This window comes from Lissotriton helveticus, chromosome 11, assembly GCF_964261635.1.
Source record: "Lissotriton helveticus chromosome 11, aLisHel1.1, whole genome shotgun sequence".
Lineage (NCBI taxonomy): Eukaryota > Metazoa > Chordata > Amphibia > Caudata > Salamandridae > Lissotriton > Lissotriton helveticus.
In genome coordinates this window covers 52,288,273-52,309,374 of record NC_136072.1, presented here as the reverse complement: position 1 = coordinate 52,309,374, position 21,102 = coordinate 52,288,273, and the positions used below count along the sequence as shown (strand labels likewise).

At 44.9% G+C, this 21,102-nt stretch overlaps 1 protein-coding gene across 1 annotated transcript in view; it reads right to left on the bottom strand.

The window, feature by feature from the left end:
- Positions 1-3,157: 3,157 nt before the first annotated feature.
- Positions 3,158-21,102, bottom strand: part of LOC144792858 (alkaline phosphatase-like) — a 117,697-nt gene continuing 99,752 nt past the window's right edge. Inside the window, exons 7-11 of the mRNA XM_078668053.1 lie at positions 19,159-19,228; positions 18,320-18,454; positions 12,947-13,138; positions 8,107-8,223; positions 3,158-3,666 (exon numbers count right to left, since the gene is read on the bottom strand). Of these exons, the coding sequence (XP_078524179.1) occupies positions 3,398-3,666; positions 8,107-8,223; positions 12,947-13,138; positions 18,320-18,454; positions 19,159-19,228 (783 nt within the window). The 3' untranslated portion in view covers positions 3,158-3,397. The remainder of the gene's footprint in view (positions 3,667-8,106; positions 8,224-12,946; positions 13,139-18,319; positions 18,455-19,158; positions 19,229-21,102) is intronic.

Sequence of the window (21,102 nt, the reverse complement as noted above, 5' to 3'; positions counted from 1 at the left end):
AACTGTTAAAAAGTAGTCTGCAAAGAGTAAACTTGAAGGCACTCTAATTTACTAGTTAATGCTACTATGCATGTATATTAGGGTGTCATCACAGTGTTCCTTAGTAATCAATGTATTTATTCAAAGTTACAATATTAACTCAACTGTATGCACCAGCTTTGGTATATTTATTTAACCTATAGAAACAAACATAAATCAATAAATTGATAAATGGTATATGTGTATATGCACATTTTAATTTTGAAGCGACACCCCTCAGCTTTGTGAAGGACATTTGAAGCTGTTGCGGCTGACTCTAAAAGGACAACTCGTAACCACTTCAAGCACAGCAACTTTGTGTAAGACTCAAGGCTGTTGCAGCTAAATTGAGGGGACATCTAGTGGGGGCTTCAGGTACTGCGGCTTTGTAAAGGCTTCATGCAGTTGGCTCTGCCTCAAGAGGAACATGTAGTAACTACTTGAAGTACTAAAGTTTTGTTAAGAACTTTTCAAGTAGTTGCATCTGACATGAGAGGAATGTCTTGAGGTACAGCATCTGTGTGGAGACTTCAAGGAGTTGGAACTGCCTCAAGACGAACGGATGTCTAGTAACATCTTGCGGTACTGCATCCTTGTTAAAGTCTTTTCAAGCAGTTGCTTTTTACTGAGAGACAGAACTAGTAACAACTTGTAGCTCTGCAACTTTGTGACACACTTTTCAAGAAGTTTCTTCTGAGGAACATCTACCAATGAACTGAGATACTGCAGCTCTACAAAAGGGCTGGCAGATTAGCCAATGCTTGTTTTAACTACTGGATGCTGGGGATAAACATTAGCACATCCTTAAGCACATAATAGAATGTATGACCATGATTGTCTTTTTTTCCCTTGTCAACTAATGGAGTTTTTTTAACGTTCAATAATAGAATGCATTAATTGTAAAGAGTTAATTTATGTCACTTTGATAAGTTTGTTGCATTCAGTCACTGGAATATGTGATTAATGATTGATGTGCCTTGTAAGAGATAAACTTGATCAGTTTGGACTGTACTTGATTGTATACAAGCTCTTATGCTGATTATTTTTGCACTATAGTGTGTGTTACATTGACATTCGAGAGCACATAACCCAATAAAGTTGATATAAATAGTATCTTTTGAGCCACTGTGTATTGATTACTTTCTAACCCATTATCTATTGAATTAACTGCAGCTTATAAAACATTTGGATCAATGTAGGTATATTGTTCGGTTCCTTGACTCTTTTCAATCAAAGGTCGATTTGCGGGCGCATTCACAGTTGATATCCGAAATTAAAGATATGAACTTGATATAGTCTCTTGTCGCGGTCTTTCCTTCTGCATTATTCTATCCATACCATAAGAAAGCATTGTCATACTATTGGAGTACATTGCTGAAAAATTGTCTATCTTTTTATTGGTAGCTCCGCTTTTTGCATCTTCTTGGGATTACAAGTCTGTCAGTAGTAAATGTGCACTCCTTCTTGTAGGAGCGGATCACTTACGGGTTTTGTCCTGATGAAGGCTCTCCAAATTAGTTGCAATCTGAACCCTAAATATAGACGTTTTTAAGGATTCTCTTGATTAGGGTACCATTCTGATGACCAACTACACTTAAAGCGCTGGCTGAGGAATAGGATGCTTGGAAAAGGTTTTTGATACTTTGAATGTTTTGTAATAATTATTTATGCACACTTTTATGCTGGTCTCTTATCAAAAGACCGTTAAACCAAAGGAATGAAAGAAAACTAGGAGGAGGGCAGGAAAGTGAAGTGGAAATGAAGATAAACACCGTAAGGCAGGAAAATGTAAGAAAATCAGGCAGGTCCACAGGAGGACAAAAAAACCAAGGGGACGACTGACCAACCAGAGGCTGGCAAACCATCCTAAAGGAAAGTGGATCAACCAGAGAAGGCAGAAAAACACAGGTGAAGGCAGAAGAAATTCTGGGAGGGCAGAAACATTAACAAGAAGGTCTGTCAACCAGAGGAAGATAGTAAAAGCTAGGAAAAAGCAGACCAGCCATTATCGAGGAAGGTTCATTGGGCAGGGCGGGTGGTGAGCCAAGGGCATGACAACTGGTCAAGGAAAGGCAGGTTAACTAAAGGAAGGGTGGGCCACCAAGCAGAGACAGGTACACTGTAGAGTAGGAAAGTAGGTCAAAGGAAGGCAAGCCAACCATGAGAAGACAGACCAGCGTGTCGAAGATTGAATGGGGAATAGGGCTATCCGCTGCTAGGCAACCGGTACTAATCCGCGTGCTGACTGGAGTGTCACAGCGATTTATTGTGCAATATCAAGCGTTGCAAACACACTAAGATGGATGGAAAGTGTAGGATCTCTATGGCTCCAATTGATGAAGGAAAAGGGGGTGGCAGAGACCTTCTCTCAAAAGGTCCAACCGAGAAGAAGAGGCTGGGGATGAACAAGGCTCATCACAACATGTCCAGGAGGAAGCCAGAGTAATTCCCTACATTGCTGTCTGGGTTGAGAAGGGCTTTAGACTTACAAAGAGAGAGAGGACAATGCAACACAAGAGAAGGCAGACCCTGCAGCCAAGAGCCAGTTATATTGGCTAGCTGCAGATCAGCAACATGCAGCTTACTTTCTACTGTAGACTTGCGCTCAAGTGCAGGTGGGTGGTAGTGTGCAACAGTGTGCCTTCACGGCTTCTGTTAAAATCCTGAGCAGTACTTGGCAATGTACAGGAATTTATATAGCGCAAATCACCGAGCGGTTTCTAAGCGCTTGCTTAGGGAACCCATCCTGGTATTCCCCTGTGAGATAACCCCGGCAGGGTATCCGCAAGGTGAAAGCCAGGCATCCCGCCGCGAGGGGCCGTTGTGGAGATTAAGCAAGCTATTGCCCAGAGTCGCAGAGTGTGAACCCATGAATCGAGTAGGCACCGGAGCGAGAATTGTCGAGTCCATGAACATTTTAGGACTCAAGACCCCGCCGAGCCGGGAATTGAACCCTGGTCCCGGGCTGACCTCTGCTTCCAGGTCTGCCTCCTCTAACCAGTGAGCCACACTTCTCCACACAATACATTGCACAAAATAAATGTGTTAGCAAGGACAACAGTGGACCCCTCCAGTGCCTGGATACCCTCACGGGTGATAATTGGTGCTCTAGAAATTGACTGATTCATTGATTTATCAGGCAAATTTTACATTTTTATTTTACAAAAGTGATCAAAATGAGGTTCCCACCTATAACCGTGGGTCCATTGCTATAAAAAGTATAAAAGTTCAACCAGCACATGGAAATGTTCACGAACGCCTCAGTTGGGGTAGCTGGGTTTGGATTTAATTTCAGAAGGAAAGGGAAGAGAAGAGGTAAAGAATGAAGATGAGGTAGAAGGTAGGGTGGGGGAGTTCACCGACAAAACATCCATAAGTGTCACCGGATCAGCAACAGCAGAAGTGTTCCGAGGAAGTAGGGCTGGGTACACGGAGGATGAAACGACGCTGCCATGTTCGACTCATGCGGACAGTCTGTGTATGGCTCAATGCACATGGCGTACGCAATGACATGGGCAACGTAATTCTGTTCGCGGACGCCGTGGAAGAGCTGCGCCATCGGACCCTTGGCCATGATCGCCACATCCTCCCCACCGTGGGTCTCGGTGCTCAGGCTCACTGCCGACTGCTGCATGTAGTCGTTGCTCTCTGGTTATAAAAAGAATACAAAAGGTAAGACCACGCACCTACAATATCCCCCCCATCAAAAAAGTATGAACGGTAAATGTCAAACTGAAGGCCTGATTTCAATATCAATATAGCTTTATTCGATTTTGGATCAAAAAATCATAAAAGCATACAGTTTAAAACAGTTGTAAATAAAACATACATACAATAATACATAATATCTACATGTTAAAAAGCTTTTGCCCAACCCGTGGGAGTAAGAGTCTTGGTTAAATCGTACCATACACAGGTCAGAATTTGAACAAACTGCAATTTAATAGGGGTTCCAGTACTTGGAACTATAGAGCAGTGATTCTTGACGGGTATGAATAGGAGAACTTCTGCCCATTAACATGTTACACCCTACCTTTAGACTGATTGTGGGGGACCACGACATTCTGGGGTAAAAATCGTGCAAATCCCAGAGGGAGATTGGACTATTTCCCACTTGGGGTGCCCAGGTACGCAAGTACGAGACAATCTGTCTCTGCCTAAATCTTACAAGCACTAAGTCGCCAATGATATCTTTTTGGAGGGAACCCAACCAACCCACCCTTCTAACACTCGTTATTGTACCCACAAGGTTGGGTGGCAAGGGTCTATTGATGGTCAGCCAAAATTTGACCTTGTTCAGCAAGTCGTGTTGTCTCTCGGTTTTCCCTGGAGGAAGTACTGGTACTCCTGCGAGGACACACACAAAAGGAGCTGCCTCCGGGGGTAGTTGGATGGAAGTAGCTTTATTATAGTGTGCTCTAGGGGCAGCCAGTTGCGGGAGGGTAGGTGTAGGGGGGGGTTCTGCAAAGTATTGGGACAGGTACGTTGGGGGCTATTGGTTGGGTTAAGACCCTTTTGCCTAGCGTGGTTGGCTTTGGGTCTTTCGAAGTAGGAGATGGTTTGGGTGCTACAATACTTTTGTTAGCTGGCAAGGTGGACTTGGTGGACTTAATGGTTTCTTCCAATCCCGTCAGCCTGTCCCCTAGTGTGTTTATTTTATCTAACAGTGGTGTTATGATAGAGCTGACCAGTTGTTCGATAAGGGATAATAACTCGACCTGTGTAGAAGATGGTAGGACAACTAGTTTCTCAACAGACTCAGATATCTTTGAGGGGTTGCTTGCAGGAAGTGAAGGGCTTAAGCACAATTTTTGGGGTTTAGGTTGGTTCCCCATGTTATTGACCCCATTACATTTCCTTATAACGGGTGAGGAATCGGGAATGGTGAGCCTTTGGGTGTTTTGAATGTTGTCTTGATTGGATGATGGGAAGGGTTGCAAAAAGCTGACAGTGGCGGGTGATGCACAGAAACTTTCAACAGGAGGCGGTGAATCCACTAAAACGTGAGTGGTTTTGCATAGGAAGTTTAACTCATCTAACCACGAGGACGCTTGGTCTGCGACTACTGTTTGTAAGGTCTCAGTGGGCATTGTTGTTTTATCCCCCTTGTAAGTCATATTGTGGTTTAAGACCTAGGTCAGAGTCAAAGTCAGTTGATAATACTCCACGGAGAAGCAAGTGTTCTTTACCTCATTTTAGTATGTAATCACGAAATCAGGGGGGATGGCCCCGTCCCGGCCTCCTCGGGTCTCAGAGGGCCTCAGAGGGCCCGCCCTTTGCCCGGGCTTCGCCCCGGGCAATGTCCCGCACGCGTCCCGCGTCGCGGGAATAGGAGCGAGATTAAAGCACTGTAGGCGTGGGGGCGGGAACGCCGAGGGAAGAGGCAGCAGCTGTGCAGCAGAGAGCCTGCTGGACCTCGCAGTCCCTCGGCGTCTGTAGCTGTCAAAGGTCTTTCCCCTTTCCCCGCACAAGGTAACAAGCGCTAGCAAATGCGCTGGAGTCCCACGATGTCCTTCCCTCACAACCACGGGGACCAAAGTCACGAACAGCAGCCCACAGTGAGCGGCACCCCTGATTTTGAGTGTGGAGAACAGGCTTTACTCCATCAGGGCAATGAGGTTTACCCCATCAGAAGTCCATCACCCTGATGGAATACCCATCCCCCGCATTTAGAGATGTTCGCCCGCCCTTCAGACATCTTTCAACCAAAGTCGGAACCACTTCCATGGCGGTTCCTGTCAATGAGTTAAAAGTGTGACCGACTGTACCCTCAGAATGTCAGCATTTAGAGCTTCTCACAGCTGGGCATTATTCCAACCATCAGCCCCTTCCAGGGAAAAACTAGAGCAGCAGATCCCCCAGGCAATGCCACCATGGTGGACCTGTAGACATTCATTTTTTTATCTAAAGACACCAACTGCACCCCCAAATCAGGGGTCTGTCTTTCAAAAAAAACATTACTAATACGCTCTATACGCTGGACTCTTTTTTATGTCAGTCGACCAATCCTGTCTGGAATGTCATGTTTTATGTGGTAAGATGGGACAAGATAAAAACCAGGGGCATGCATGGGATGAACACCAATATATAGAATGTATTTCCAACTGCATTCTCACCAGCCTTGGGACGGCTGAATGGATTTCCTGATGACTCCACCATTGGGACAACGGTGATAAGCCAACTTAACCGAGAAATGGGCAGCCGGGAAAGCTGTCAATTCATAGCAGTTATCTTATCACCATCTCAATGTCAATATATCAATCTCCATATCACTATATTAGTCCCTTAGTCTTCCATCAATATCATTTTTTATATATTTAGAGCATTTATTTTGGTCATGCTGTCCTCCATTCTAAATCTGTGTTCAACCTTGAAAACAGGAAGTGACAGGGGAAGAGTCTGCAGGTACATCCCAGTGGAAAAGAGAATAATGAGACAAACCAAAATGTTGCATGTTCTTTAACCCCTCCCACCCACGGTTCTCGTGTGCTCATGACGAGCTAAGCTCGTCATGACGTTAGAATGCTCGCACGCTGGGGAAATTCCCCTGCTGTGCGAACGTTCTACACATATGGGTGTGGTCATGACGAGCTCAGCTCGTCATGAGTACACAAGAACCGTGGCTCATGACGAGCTGAGCTCGTCATGAGAACCGGGGAGCTGTGCGCACCCCCCTCCCCCCAGCATGGCAGGGGAATGACCCCAGCAGCCAAGGGGTTAAATTTCCAAGAAGAAAATGCATCATTTTACTTTGAAACATATGTGAAGCTGTGTTTTGGTTGGACCAGCACACAAGATGTTGCTTGCACCATGAAATGCAAGAGGCACAAACATCTGTGTAAGATCTTGGAAAGATGAGACAGTGCTGCTGTTGTCAATGTCAAGAATGACCTGAAGAAAGAAGCTCAAGAAAGAGGAGGGAAATGATTGGTGATGTATGTCAACTATATACAGAAAGAATTAGGTATCAGCACCATTTAGAAATGTGCTTGGGACCAAGGACAATAGAGAGCTTTACTTAAGCACCAGATTACACTTTTTTTTTAGCCTCAGGGAAAGTAAGTGACTTACCAAAATTTCCCAATATTGAGCTGAGCAGATGCTCACACCTGACTCTCCAGTGCAAAGGTCAACAGCTCTTGCCATGTCAATTTCACAACACATATAATGGCACCTAACCTCCTTGCCTAGTCTGCTCTTAAATGCCATGTTGGCTGGCATTCTCATGCGGTAGCCCTTTTGATAGAAGCTCTTTGGAAACAGAACCAACTCACACCTATGCTCTGAGAAGGGCGACAACTGTCCGTGCCTACGTGCATTGCAATCCACACCTGCTGCACTATCTGAGGGCCTGATTTAGATTTTAGCGGACGGATTACTCAAGTTACGAAGTGACGGATATCCCATCCACCGAAATATAAATTCCATACTATCCTATAGGATTTAAATTTCAGCGGACGAGATCTAAATCTTGTCCGAAGCATTGGTCAACTTAAAGAACATACTAGGCATCTAATTTAAAGACCTTGATTCTCTTAACCCCTTCCATGCTGATGACGGCCCCCATCCGTCATGCATTACGGTGGGCGTGTGCTGATGACGGCTGGGGGCCGTCATGAACCCGCCCACTCATTAAAACGGCCGCACAGGCGCAGAATCGGGGCCGCGCCCAAGGGGTTAAAGCACTAGCATTGCAAAGCTCAGCGGTAAACTCAAACAGGGAAAAAGAGATAAAAGACCTCTTCTGCTACTTTTGTTGGGTTAGGGAATCTATCCCTGTCGGGATCTGGCCCATCCCTTCTCTACTTCCTGAAGGAGCTGAAAGCCAGTCTCAACAGTTACCGCTTCTTGAAGAGACGCCCCACGTTTGGCTAGTGCATCGCCCCTTGTCAAACCTCACCCCTTCGTTCCCAATGCATAGTGAAAATCTCACCAAGGCAGGTTTCCCCAAATCCTCCTCTTTTCAGGATTGTGTGTCAATTCGCGATTGTCAACCAGTCCAATATTTGCAGCCAGGTTCACGCTACATAAGTTCGAATGCACATGCTTGCACACAAATAGAAACACAACAGAGAGAAGCCCTCGTACCCGTGTCCGTGGTGGTAATGTTCGCGCGGGTCCCGTTGCGCACAGCAAAGCCTGGCCCATTGCCATACAGTATGCTGGTATAGGGCATCTTGTCTTTTGCTTTTCCCGAGGCCAATCCTACAGAGGAGACAAAGACAACAGAGAATATGGAGTTAAATCACAGTGGGGTGATCTCAGGTACTAAGGCCTGAAGCTTAGATTTCTTTGAAACTCTGCCTTCATAAAGTCAGCTGCCAGGGGCAGTCTACAGGTGCATATGAAGGTAATGGATTTAGAGCTCATATGGAAAAATTTACTAAACCAAAGAAGTCCAGTGGTCTTTCCTAATTTCCTGTAATTTTGTTGATGGCTGGACATTCTTTTTATGGCAATGGACATCTCCTCTCACTGACCGACTGCTTTACTAGGGAATGGTGCTGGCAGTAGCGGCTGGCATCTACAGAGACTGGTGAGGTGGGCAAATGTGTGCTGGATAATTGCATGCACTATTGTGCCGCAAGTAAAATAGTAAAAATCCACTTACCTTACACACACGACAACCCCCTCCTCCTTACTACAAGTCCTCCTCACTGCAGTCAGTGTTCAAGCTCGTGCCCCACCCAACTTCCTTATCCAATGCTGGCGCAGCTCTCATGCTGTTAACCAGCATGAGAGGAGTGCCAGGATTGGAGGGAGTGGCCTCTCTCAGAACTCTTGAGTTCACTGGAGGCCTGTGATTGGTCTAACCCAGTGTTTTCGCAGAGGGTTCAAAGTGTGCATGTCTGGCTGGCCGTTGCAAGACGGCCGAACAAAGGAACATGCGCACTTTAAACTGAAGTGCAGAGGCAGCCCACCCTCCTCAGGGTCGGATTGGTCAGGCGGCATCGAAGTTCCAGCTGTGGGCTGCTTTTTTGGCAGTGTCAGATGTTGCCCTTTCTGAAGGCAGATGGGCGTCCATTACCTCCCTATTATCAACGGGCAGAGGTGTCACTCCCTTTCTCTCCCTGGGCCGGCCCATTAATGTGTGCATACTGAGCGAGGGCAGGGGGCCTGAGCAGAAGTGGCATCACTTGTTTTCAGGTGTTTATAAAACTTCACTGAAGCAGTCTTTTGAGGAAAGGCAATATGCAAATGTGGGCTACTTTTATGCAGCGTTCCCGGGCCAATTTCTAATCCCAATCCAACGCTGACTCTCCGCTCTGCTGCTGCCACTCAGCAGGCCTCGCCTCATCCCGACACTCTGTTCGGGACGGAAGGATAAAAAATCAAATGGTGATAAACAAACTTTATTATTATTTTAATTTTCATCTCTGGGGCTTTTGGGGGCATTTTATTTGGCAGGACGATGCTCCTCGCTCTATCGGAGGAGACGCCCCTGGGTGCTGGACAATTCTGGGTAAGCCTTGTACCTACCCGAACAAGAAGCTAGCTTTTCCACCTCCTGGTGAGAGGCAAGCGGGTTTTCTTTCCGTGGAAGTGACCACTGCCAGTTTGTTAGAGGATGAACCCAAGTGAAGAAAAAAAAGTTGTATGTGGTCTTTGCGGTGAATTCCTCAAGCTTGTCATCAATGCCAATCCTAGTGAACATTAAGACTAAAGTATATTTGACTTGAAAAACAACTACATTAATTCTCAATACCATACACGACTCAAACCAAATTTGAACAAGTATCTACAAGTTGGGGAAACTTTTTGCCGCTCTTGTCGAATAGTGTGTGAAAGACCCATGCACCCACACCACGCGGTGCCCATACTCTGCGTCCACCACTGATCTCTTAAACTTTGAAAGACCCATGCACCCACACAAAGCCCCCCGGTACACTGTGCCCATACTCTGCATCTACCATTAACCACTTCTACTTTGAAAGACCCAGGAAGTTCAGATGAGAGCATCTTATCACTTGTCCAACGTATACAAGTGGGTGAGGTCCATAGATCATGCCAGCATTGTATTGAGTGGTACAAAAGGGGGTGGTGATGAGGGTTGTTTGATTGGTTCAGATGCTCCGTCCATCACCACCCCCTTTTGTACCGCTTTGTCGCCATAAGTTGGCAGGGTATGCTCAGACGTGAGTCCCTTGCTCACTTTGCCACTGGATTCAAGCAAGCCAGGCTGAAGACGGCTGAAATGCCAGAAACCGGTCCTCGGAAGCTTGTTTCCGGTCCTGGGAAGACATGGCTTGGCAGTTCGGGCTGGACTGTTCCCATGAGGCACAGGGTCAGACTGATTTGCATATAGCCATGTCTGAACTGGGGTGGCAGAGTGGGCTAAAGAACGGTGATGGATCAAACCCAGATCAGTTGACTGGGTGTGAGTGTTTGATTGGTTCAGATGCCTCGTCCATCACCACCCCCTTTTGTACAGCATTGTATTGAGGCATTTTGGAATGGCTTTCCCATCATTTTTCAATTCTAAATCAGCAAAAGGAATAGATCAATATGATCTATATTTTGTAGCATCTTTGAAAGATAGCTATTGTGGTACTTCTGCAAACATGAAGGTTTGAACTTACCTGGCGTGCATATTTAAACAGTTATTGCTAGAACTGGAACAACCGCTACTATTTCACCACCCTGGGATTATCATTACTGAATGTTCCAGGTAACTCTGGGCGGTATTGGGAAACTATCGGGGATTACACATTTTTGGGGAATAATATGGCAGAATCAGTGCTTCCAAACTCTGAAGATCTTACTGAGGCATAGACCAACATATAATGTTTGGAATCCCACTTTTTACCAATTCAGCATAACTTTCCTTTCAGCACCTGCAAGTGTCCTTTTTAAAGCTGTATTAGTCAATATGACAAAAAGACCTAACACAAGTGTCACATACTTCACCAACCCTTGCCTTCATTGCCGCCACTTTGTTGTGTAACCATCATGATCGGAGAACAGGAGGCAGGCAGTCTACGCTGTCAGGCGCACCGCTCATAGGTGTCTACCTAGTTCTCTTCGGCCGAAGTGAACTACATTTCCCATGATGCCCGGCTGGGCGCATGGGTATTTTTTACAGGAAGCGCACGCAATCGGCGTGCATAATTCTTCCAGGTTGGATTCCGGCACCAGACTCAGCTGCGTCCGCAGTGGGAGTCGTTTTCGTGGGAGAGAGAGAGAGAGCGAGCTTCTTTGCTATTCGTGGTCCCTCTTTGGTATTCTGCGGCCACGCCAGCGGGTGTGTAGGGCTCTACACACACGCGATATTCGGAAGACAGGAGTCTTCAAATCTGTAGCGTTTGCACGGATTACCCTTTGGATGACATCAAGGTAATCGCGGACCTGTCCCTAATTTGCTGTGAGCTATTTTGCCTTTTCGATTAGTATTTTCCGGGTAGCGAGAGGGACGCTAATTTCCGTTATTGAAGACAAGTCTTTGTAAGGTGACGTAACCTTACCTAGAGACTGTCTATTTTGTTGGGAAAGACTTGGGGGTAGATGTATCAAGCCGTTTGCGATTCGCAAAGGCCGGAATTCGCAGAATTCCGGCGTTTGCGAATCGCAAACAGTCTTTTTGCATGTTTTGACATGTAACAAAAAAATCGCAAAATAAGGAATCTCAAAAATTTGCGATTCCTTATTTTGCTCATGCATTTAAGGAATCGCAATTTTGTGATTCCTTAAATGCTATGTATGTAGCATTTTGGAATTGCGAATTTAGGTTAAGAAATCGCAAATTACCACCAAATTAATTTGCAAATTCTTTTAAAAATGCACAATTTGGCATTTGTGAAGGTGGCATGTGACGCACATACATGCCCATAGGGCATGTATGTGCGCCATATGCACACACATGTACATTTCAGGGGTGCAGCAGGGTGTTCTTGAGACACCCCTGCACCCTTGAAATTATTCTCAATTTGCGATTAGCAAATTGCGAATCGCAAATTGAGAATTATTTCACAATCATTCCTATGGGCCTCCTGGCCCATAGGAATGAATGGGAAATTATTCCTTAATTGCGAATTCGCAAATTGCGAATTCGCAAATAAGGAAGAATAAGAAATCGCTAAAAAATAGCGAATTTCTACATACATCCCATTTTGCGATTTCTAAATAGCGATTCCTTAAAAATCGCTAATTAGAAATCGCAAAAGGGTATGTTGATACATCTACCCCTTGGTTTATTTCTTGGTTTTATACACTCTTATCCTTGTAATTGGATTAGCGTTCGGAGGAACGTGAAGACACTGACTTTCTCGTTTGGTTTATTTTTGCGGGCTCAAGGCCTCGAGACTTGTTTATTCTCCCTAAACTTACCCAAGAATCCTGCACTTTCAAACTGGCCCTTAGATGTGTGTGGTATGTACTGAATGTTTGGGAGACATGAGGTGTACATATGGGGGCACGCATGCTTGAACTTGAATACTGTAGTAACCTGTTTCTGATTTATTGTAGAGTTAACAACACTAAGGATACATTTGATGGTGTCTATCAGCAGGAAGCGGGTCATTGTTGAAGGTGCTCGTAGGATACAAAGGTATATGCTTTTCTGGATATTTAGCGAGATATAACGAGAGTAGAAGGTTTGATTTAGAATTATTTATTCATGTGTTGTTTCTTTCTTCACAGCTTCCTATTCCCTGCTGTTCCCTTCCCTATTCCCTATCCCTCGCCTAACCACTTCACTACTCTATGTATATATATAGTGATAGAGTTGGAGGTGTTGGGAGGTGGACCATATTGAGCTACATTCCGGTCGTGAGGTGTTCACATCGCTGGAAGCGGACATACGCGGACATACCACCCTGAATGCGTCTTGTCTCGTCTGGTCTCAGAAGTTAAGCTGAGTCGGGCCTGGTTAGCACTTGGATGGGGGTAAAGTAGGCAGGCTCATCTCCAACACGGGAACCGCTTCACTTACCCAAGATACTGTTGCCACGCCGGGGGTTCCCGCCAAAGCTGAAGACATGCGAGTGGTCGGCGGTCACCACGGTCAGCGTCTCAGACTCACTGGTCAACTCGTTGGCTCTCTGGATGGCTCTGTCCAACATGACGGTCTCCATCAGCGCCATTTTGGCTCTACTGCCATGGTGTCCATGATCAATTCTGCCTCGTGATTAAAAAAAGATGGCCGCTCATTAAACAAAAGAACTTGTCTTTGTTTCTAGAAACGCTGTGCATTAAAGGAGCATTGGACTGTCTTCAACATATTTCATTGACTCTAAAGGTCAAGATGAGCTCAAACTAATTCAAAATCACTCACATTCCCAAAAATACTCAAGGATTACAAATTAATACATTATTAGGATTGAATCAATGGTATGTTGTACCTTAAACAAAAAAAAATAAGATTTGTTTCTTTACTATCAAAAGTGACCTTTCAAACTGGTTCTTTTTTTTGTTTTAATTTCATCCAGTTGATGTTGTTCTCTTATAGACTTTTTTTTGCATTATATTTGTATTTGCAAATAAAAAGCTGCCCAGTCTCCTCCTGGACAGTTTCACACCCAGTTAGGAGTGGCCTGGGAACCCCATTTTGGTCGCAAACTGCCCAAATGGGTTTACAGGAGCTGCAGTGTGTTAATTATACATTTTATACTGGGGACAAGTCCTCCAGGCCATGTCTGGAAGACTTTCCTCTCTGAAAAATGCTAAATGCTAGAGTTCCAGTTTCACAGAAGTGAATCTGTGCTGAAACTTTGATTTCCTCCCGAAACACCTCAGAACCTCCCCTTCCCTCATGGACTTCCAAAGGAGCCTCAAAACATGGCTCTTCCAGATGAAACAGGTATGACCTCCTCTTCACACCTCAGGCCTGCCCTACTCGGTACCTGGATACCCTCATGGGTGATTAGCCGCTCTCTACAAATTCACATAACCTAACATAAAACATAGCATAACAGCAGGAGATTCTCTATTTCACAAGGGTCTTTAATGGGTGATCTTGGGGTCTCCCCTTAATAATAACATTGGCAGGAGTGTTAGAAGGAGGAAAGGAGTGTCGATGGTGGCAGAGTCCGAGCCCTCGCAGAGAGCACGCACTCATGCCTGGCCCAACCCCATATCGGATCGCCCACTTGGCACTGGCGGGGAGTTAATGACCTTGTAAAAAGGGCAGTTAATACGCTATTGGCACGTCAGTTAATATTACTAATTACCTCATATAACTTTAACTGGTGATACGCAGTTTCTGAGATTGCAGTGACTGAAATAAACCTTAGAAAGGCGCCATTAGTTATCTGTGTAATAGGGCAATTAATATCCAAGAGATATGCAGTGGTCGAAGTGGGCGGGATCGGAGGGGTACGACGTGCCCATATTTTTTTTGTTTAAGGAAAAAGTTTCCCCTACTTTTTGAGAAAAGATAACCTTCCCAGGGCGGTTAATTACGACAGCTGGTGGGGAGTCTCCTGTGTTGTAAAACCGAGGGTGGGGCAGACAGCTAAACAAGCCTTCTTGCCAGGGTGCCTGCTGCCTGAAAGACAAATGTGCACAACGGGTCACTCTGCAAATGTATTGGGTGGTTGGAAGCCCATATTGGCTTTAATTGATGGAATCACTTGACACTTCCTGATGACACAGATTTATTCTTTTTTAGTGGGATTGGGAAGGAGTTACTAGCTGAGCTGTGAAGTGTGTGCTTCTTAAAGCGGCGTAACACAGGGCTCTGCGCCGCAGGGGCCTGTCTTACGCCCCTAACTATTCTCCACTGTTCCAACAAGGTTTCAGTTCCCTGGCTCTCTGGTTACAGACACAGACATCTGCAGCGCATTAACTAATAAAGGTTTCATAAATTATGATAATGCATTTCCCACTGATTCACTTAACTTGCATTTATTTTACATTTAAGCTGTGTGTTATTTTATATGCACATATCTGAAGGTGAAAGACCAAAAAAAGTTACAGAATATTTTGGAGTTTTTTTGCCACGCCTTTGACCCAGCCACCATTGCGCACAGCATCACAGTTATCTTACTTTTTTAACCCGCGGTGTGACGCCACAGTGGGCGTGTGCGTCGGACAGCCGGGAGCCGTCCGTTCTGCGCACGCGTCAAATTCCGTCACAGCCACGGCGAAGCGGTTAATCCGTTGGCTGCTGCCGTTGGCCATTGGCCGACGGCAGCACTACCTCGCTGGTGCTGCCCTCGGCCAATGGCCGACGCGACGGCGACCGTTTTTTAAAACGGCCGCACTGCCGCAGAAAAGCGGAAGCAGCCAACGGGTTAGTGCGCTTCGGCTGCTGAAGCTATGGAATGTAAACACAGATGACTGTCCAGGCAGACATCATAACAGAGGGAAGCATGCATAAAGGAAAGGGAGGGGCAGACATCATAGTCCTATGCACTGTGCAGGCATCCGAGGTACAAGCTACACCAGGCTTCAGACTGCATAGACACTTGTACCCAATGTAGCGCTGTGAGGCCACGCCAAGTGCTATTAACAAAGCGTGACACTAGTTACTCGCCTGATGATTCAACTAAATTAATGACATAATGATGGGGTGGTTTATGAGATTCCACACGGCAATCAGTGGCCTGGATTAGCACAATTAATTAGCTGATGAAGGGATTAATGAACAGGTGATAGGTTTATGAATGAGGTCAAAGTGAGACATTGGATACAGAGGTAAGGCAATGAGTGGCATATATAGGGGATATTTTCATGTTTATGATTACACAATGAATGGGCTGATGCTAGAAAATGTATTTTTCTTTTTTTAATAGTTTTATCTAGTGCGACCTAGCCCCGAAGATATCAGGTATCAGAGCGCTTTACATGAGCACCAGTTTCATTACAGACGGACACATTCATTTTTGTTAGGCACATAGGAGATTAAGTGATTTGCCCAAAATCACAGGATGTTGCGCGTCGTTACTGAGACTCGAACCCGGTTCCCCTGCTTCAAGGTTGACCACTGTAGCCACGAGGCCACAACCTCTCCCCCTAATCAGTCAATGGTATTGACTCCCAAAGAGATGCTAATTAGCGACCATGGCAGAGTGAAGGATTGTGGGGCATCAGACGAGCAGACATTAATGAGATGCTAACTTGGCAATTCATGATGCTAATGGTGACACAACCAAAGCGAGGAGTGAAAGGAAGAGAGGTGGGGTGGGATGGGGAAGAAAAAGTAAAAAGAGGTGGAGGGAGAAAAGAAGAAAGCGGTGATGGAGGGAGAAAGTGAGGGAAGAAGGAGGTAGCAGAGGAAAGAAGAAAGGAAGGCTGAAAGGATGGGTTGAAGGGGGGTGAGGTGTTTTATATGGGGGGAAAACCTCGGGATAAAAAAGCCAGATTAAAATAATCTGGTTATATGGTAAATTTAGGAGTTAGGATTATTATACTGGAAAGGGTTAGTAACAGAAACAGGGAAGGGTAACATATACGGTTTAGGAAGGGTGGGCAGCATAACTAAGGGGTTATACATATAGACAGAATAAGGATGGGGTTAAAGGTCAGTTTACGAGGGAGTCTCCCCTGTAGGCTGTGAGAAAGGGAACCTTCATATTAATGCTAGATGTTTATTATGAAAATGCAAATTCCCACTTGGGCCTTAACGTGCACTGCTATATTTGATTAATCAACTGAGATTTTGTATATTTTTTAGGGTGACCTGGCGTCCCCGTTTTGCCAGGACGGTCCCAGTTTTTAACCAGCTGTCCCAGCAAATTTCACAAAATGTAGCTCATGTCCCGGATTTTAAAGAGGGTCGACTGAAAACGGTGGGAGATGTTTTTTATGTTTTCAAAGCAAGGATAGTTAGCAGTTGTTTCAAGAAAGCAATTTACCCCCTCCCATGCCCATGACGAGCGCCACGGTGCTCCGGTGCTCGTCATGGCCCGTGGAACGCTCGCACGCTGGGCTAATTCCCCTGCTGTGCTGAGCATTCCATTAAACGGGCGTGGTCGTGACGAGCTCAGCTCGTCATGAGCACCGGAGCACCATGGCTCATGATGAGCTGAGCTCGTCATGAGCATGGGGGCGCTGTGCGCGCCCCCCTGTCCCCCCCAGCACAGCAGGGGAATAGCCCTAGCAGCCAAGGGGTTAATTAATAGGCAAGCTACTGGGTTTAAAAATTGCATTTTATGTATGTTTTACTGCCTGTTCTGTAATTCTCTGCTGAGGAGCGCTCTCATCGCTTGAAGTGGAATTGTAGTCCTTCTTCTATTTTTGTGAAATGTCCAGGTTTTTGGCTTTAAAATTCTGGTCACCCTAGACTTGTTTGAAGACCACTAAAGCCCTAGGGGCCGATTCACAAATGAGAATTCTCATTGCAGAGATTCTGATACGAGTGTGGAAACTCCCCCACGACTGCGGGCCTCCACCATGAGTGGGAATGCCCTTTGTGAATAAGGCCCACTGTGTCATTGCGCACCGACATGCATTTAAAATTCATTCTCGTTTAGCTAGTCCATGTTGTACACGGGAAATTTCTGCTAAATCATCCTGGCAAAGTGTAGCCTCGTTCTGAAGTTGGCACAGTGAAGCGAGGATTTTTTGAAAATAGAGTCGGCTTGTGCGAGGTGTACGCGTTCCCCAACGTATTCTCACATTCTTCCCTCGAGAAGATCCTGGCACCTGCTAGTTAGTGCCTAGCTACAAGCAGTGGCGTAGCCAGACCTTTTGCAGCCTGTGGCGGTCCTTGCATTTGACGCCCCGCGACAGCCACAGAAAAGAAGAGTGGGGGTGGTGGCGGGGAGATAGACAACCACGAAGGTGAAAGTGTTGCTGCCCCCAAAACTCGGACTGCCCCCCCTTACTACACCACTGGCTACAAGTTTAATTTCTACCAGTGTTCTTGCTTCCATGTACTTGCATTGAAAACGTATTTAAATTAATCTCCAAAATATATGCATTTTAGAACCAAATCTTCCAACTTATCGGGGGTGAAACTCTGGTCTGCTGAAATAGCAATAAATGCATGTTAAAAGTTGATGCACTCCCCCGAGTGTTGTGTTTTTCTTGTATGCTTAAAAGAAGAAAAGAATGGGTGGGCATGAAGCTCCATATGTAAAAAAAAAAGGAAGTCCTAGACACATTATGTATATCTGAAATTAATGCTAAAGCAATTAAAAATAACACCTCAAAAATGTATCACCTGAGATTGATCACTCATGATCAACCTCAAGGTGATCAATATTCCTAAAGAGACCCATGTACAATGGAAGGATGGGAGTATGGTGGATGTGCAGAGTAACAAAGTCCTGGTGCTGTTGTAATTTATAGACAAAGACTACGCAAACCCTAAGAGACGGGTCCGGTATGGGTGTAGCGCGGTCACTGGGTCAATACTTATCTTCAACAAAGAGGAAAAATCCTTTGGGATTCTTGCTGAGTATCCGAATAGCCTTCTCCGTCATATCAACAATGGAAGGATCCATCGATGCGTTTCGATTTAATTCATACGGCATGTCCTTGGGCTCAAAAAGACCTAGGGGATTAGAGAAGACGACGAAGGAACAGTAAGACCATAGTTTCCAGCTGAGGGACAAGGTGGTACTTTCATTGACAGCTTGCTCTGGTCTGTGTCACAGCCTCACCACCAGCCTCCAATCCTCCTCTCCTAATTAGAAAGAGCAAACTCATCATTTAGTACCAATTCATAAAGCTATTTGTGCACCTGAATGTAACATAAGTGATCATGTTGCACCATCTACAAGAGTGGATCTCAATTTTATGGTGGAATTTTTCCCTCTTAAGTAGATTTATTTAAATTTACACCACTGTGGCAGAATGTTACATGTAAGTAAAACTAGTCAGTAAAGCAGATTCACAAAACATTTGCAGGTAGTTTCTCACCATGAAACCAGTTGGAAATGTACTACAGTCATGGGCAAGAGTAAATCAGTGTGAAAGGTGTGGTAACAGCCCCACAATTAGAATGGGGGTTGTCTATGGGGTAAATCATTTCCGTCTATAGAAACAAGAAAAAGTTAAACGGTGTGAGTGCAAGCATGAGTTACATTTACGCATGGGACATTACCCTATAAGTAAATACTGATGTACATGGTTACTCATGGGAAGTGGAAACTGACAAATTTTGCTCCAAAAGCCACTGGACCAAACTTCCGACTCCATGTGAATTTGTTCCAAGTTGCATGGTTCTGGAAGGAAATTTCAAAATAAATATTTTACCCATAAGGTAGTTAATGGTGTCTGCATCCACGGCGTCAAAGTCTGCTTTGTTCCACACATATTGAGCATCCTAGGATTAAACAAGGAGGGTTAGCAACTAGTGTACACTTACATCACACCACATTTTATCTGAGAACATATCTACAAATAACTAGAGGGGAGGTACTATGGAGTTTTAACCCCTCCCATGCTCATGACGAGCTAAGCTCGTCATGAGCCACGGTGGCTGTGTGCTCAGCTCGTCATAACGGCCGCAATGCTGTGCTAAGCGTTCCACAGAAACGGGTGTGGCCGTGACGAGCTCAGCTTGTCATGAGCACGCGGCCACTGTGGCTCGGCATTGTGCGCGCCCCCCTCCCCCCAGCACAGCAGGGGAATTACCCCCGCGGCCAAGGGGTTAAGAGGCCAGATCATTTGGAGTCAGTCATTGTGGCATCAAAGTGGTGTAGCCAGTGCTTGCTAAACACGGATGTGCATGAAAAGTATTTAGTTTAAAATTCCGAAATGTATACATTGAAATACAATTTTTACTTTATGATAATTTGTGTTTCTGTCTTTCAAGCTTTAATTAAACAGAGTGAGCTGAAAAAATGAGAAAAACAAAACAAACATGGTAACACATATAGCGCGACCCACGGTATATAAAATACTATTCACAAACCTACATGTGCTGCCCCCCGCCTGTTTCTATCTTTTATTTGTGGCGGTCTCTGCCTTGCTTGTTGAGGTTTCCGCACCCGTACATATATGTTTTAGTAGTAAATGTAGGAGGGACCAAGAGAAATGGCTGGAAAATGGGGACTACTTAGTACTAGTAGTAGGGAGATGGAGGGAGTAAATACAAAGTCTCACCCATAAAAATGTATGAAGTAACCACAGCCAAAAAAAGACCCAAAATGGTTGTACTCCGCAACAGCCTTGGTGTAAGTCCAACACTACACAGCAACTCACAGGTACTGCAATATATTCTCCCATGAAAATAATAGAGACAGGGAGTTAACACCCACTCGGAAATAATGTTAAATAAAACTAATTAATGGTAATCTAATATATATATGTATATATATATATATATATATATATATATATTCGCGCTCTAACTCCTGCAGATGTTGCAAATATAATAAAAACATCTGAGAATTATCCCCGGAGTGCGTGGTTTCTAGTGCGAGCAAGGTGGAAACCATGAGCGGAATATATATATATATATATACACACAACTGTACACTAACATCACACATGATAAGGGTATCTCAGGTTTGGAATACTTTTTATTCAAGAGGCCAGTAGAATTACTAGATCACACAAATATGCTTTTGGCCATGTCTAAAATGATTCTGGAGAATAATGTCTTCCTTTTTAATGACAGATGGTACCGCCAGAAATGCGGGGTGGCCATGGGTTCCAGATTTGCGCCGTCATTTGCCTGCCTTTATATGGGGTGGATGGAGACGACGCATATCTGGGGCCCTGGTGGTGCAGAATGGCACGACTGTATCAACTATTATGGAAGATATATCGACGACCTTTTATTTATCTGGACAGGTGGTGAGGCTCAACTTTTAAAAAATTTTGAGCATATGAATAACAATCAGTTTAACATGACTTTTACCATGAATTACAGCGGGTCAGAAATAACCTTTCTGGATCTCAAGTTTTACGTACATAATGGCAAACTATGCAGTAAACTATTTAGAAAAGAAACCGCGTGTAATGCTGTATTACACGGCAGCAGTGCACACCCCAAGTCACAAATCAATTCAATACCTTTTGGTGAATTCTACAGAGCTCGCCGGAATTGTAGTGAGGACACTGATTTTACACTATGTGCTGATGACATAGAGAATAGATTCCTGTCTAGGGGTTACAGTAAAGCTGTTATCAGTAGAGCTAAAAACAGGGCGACCAAACTCAAAAGAAGTGTAACCCTTCAAACCAAATCTA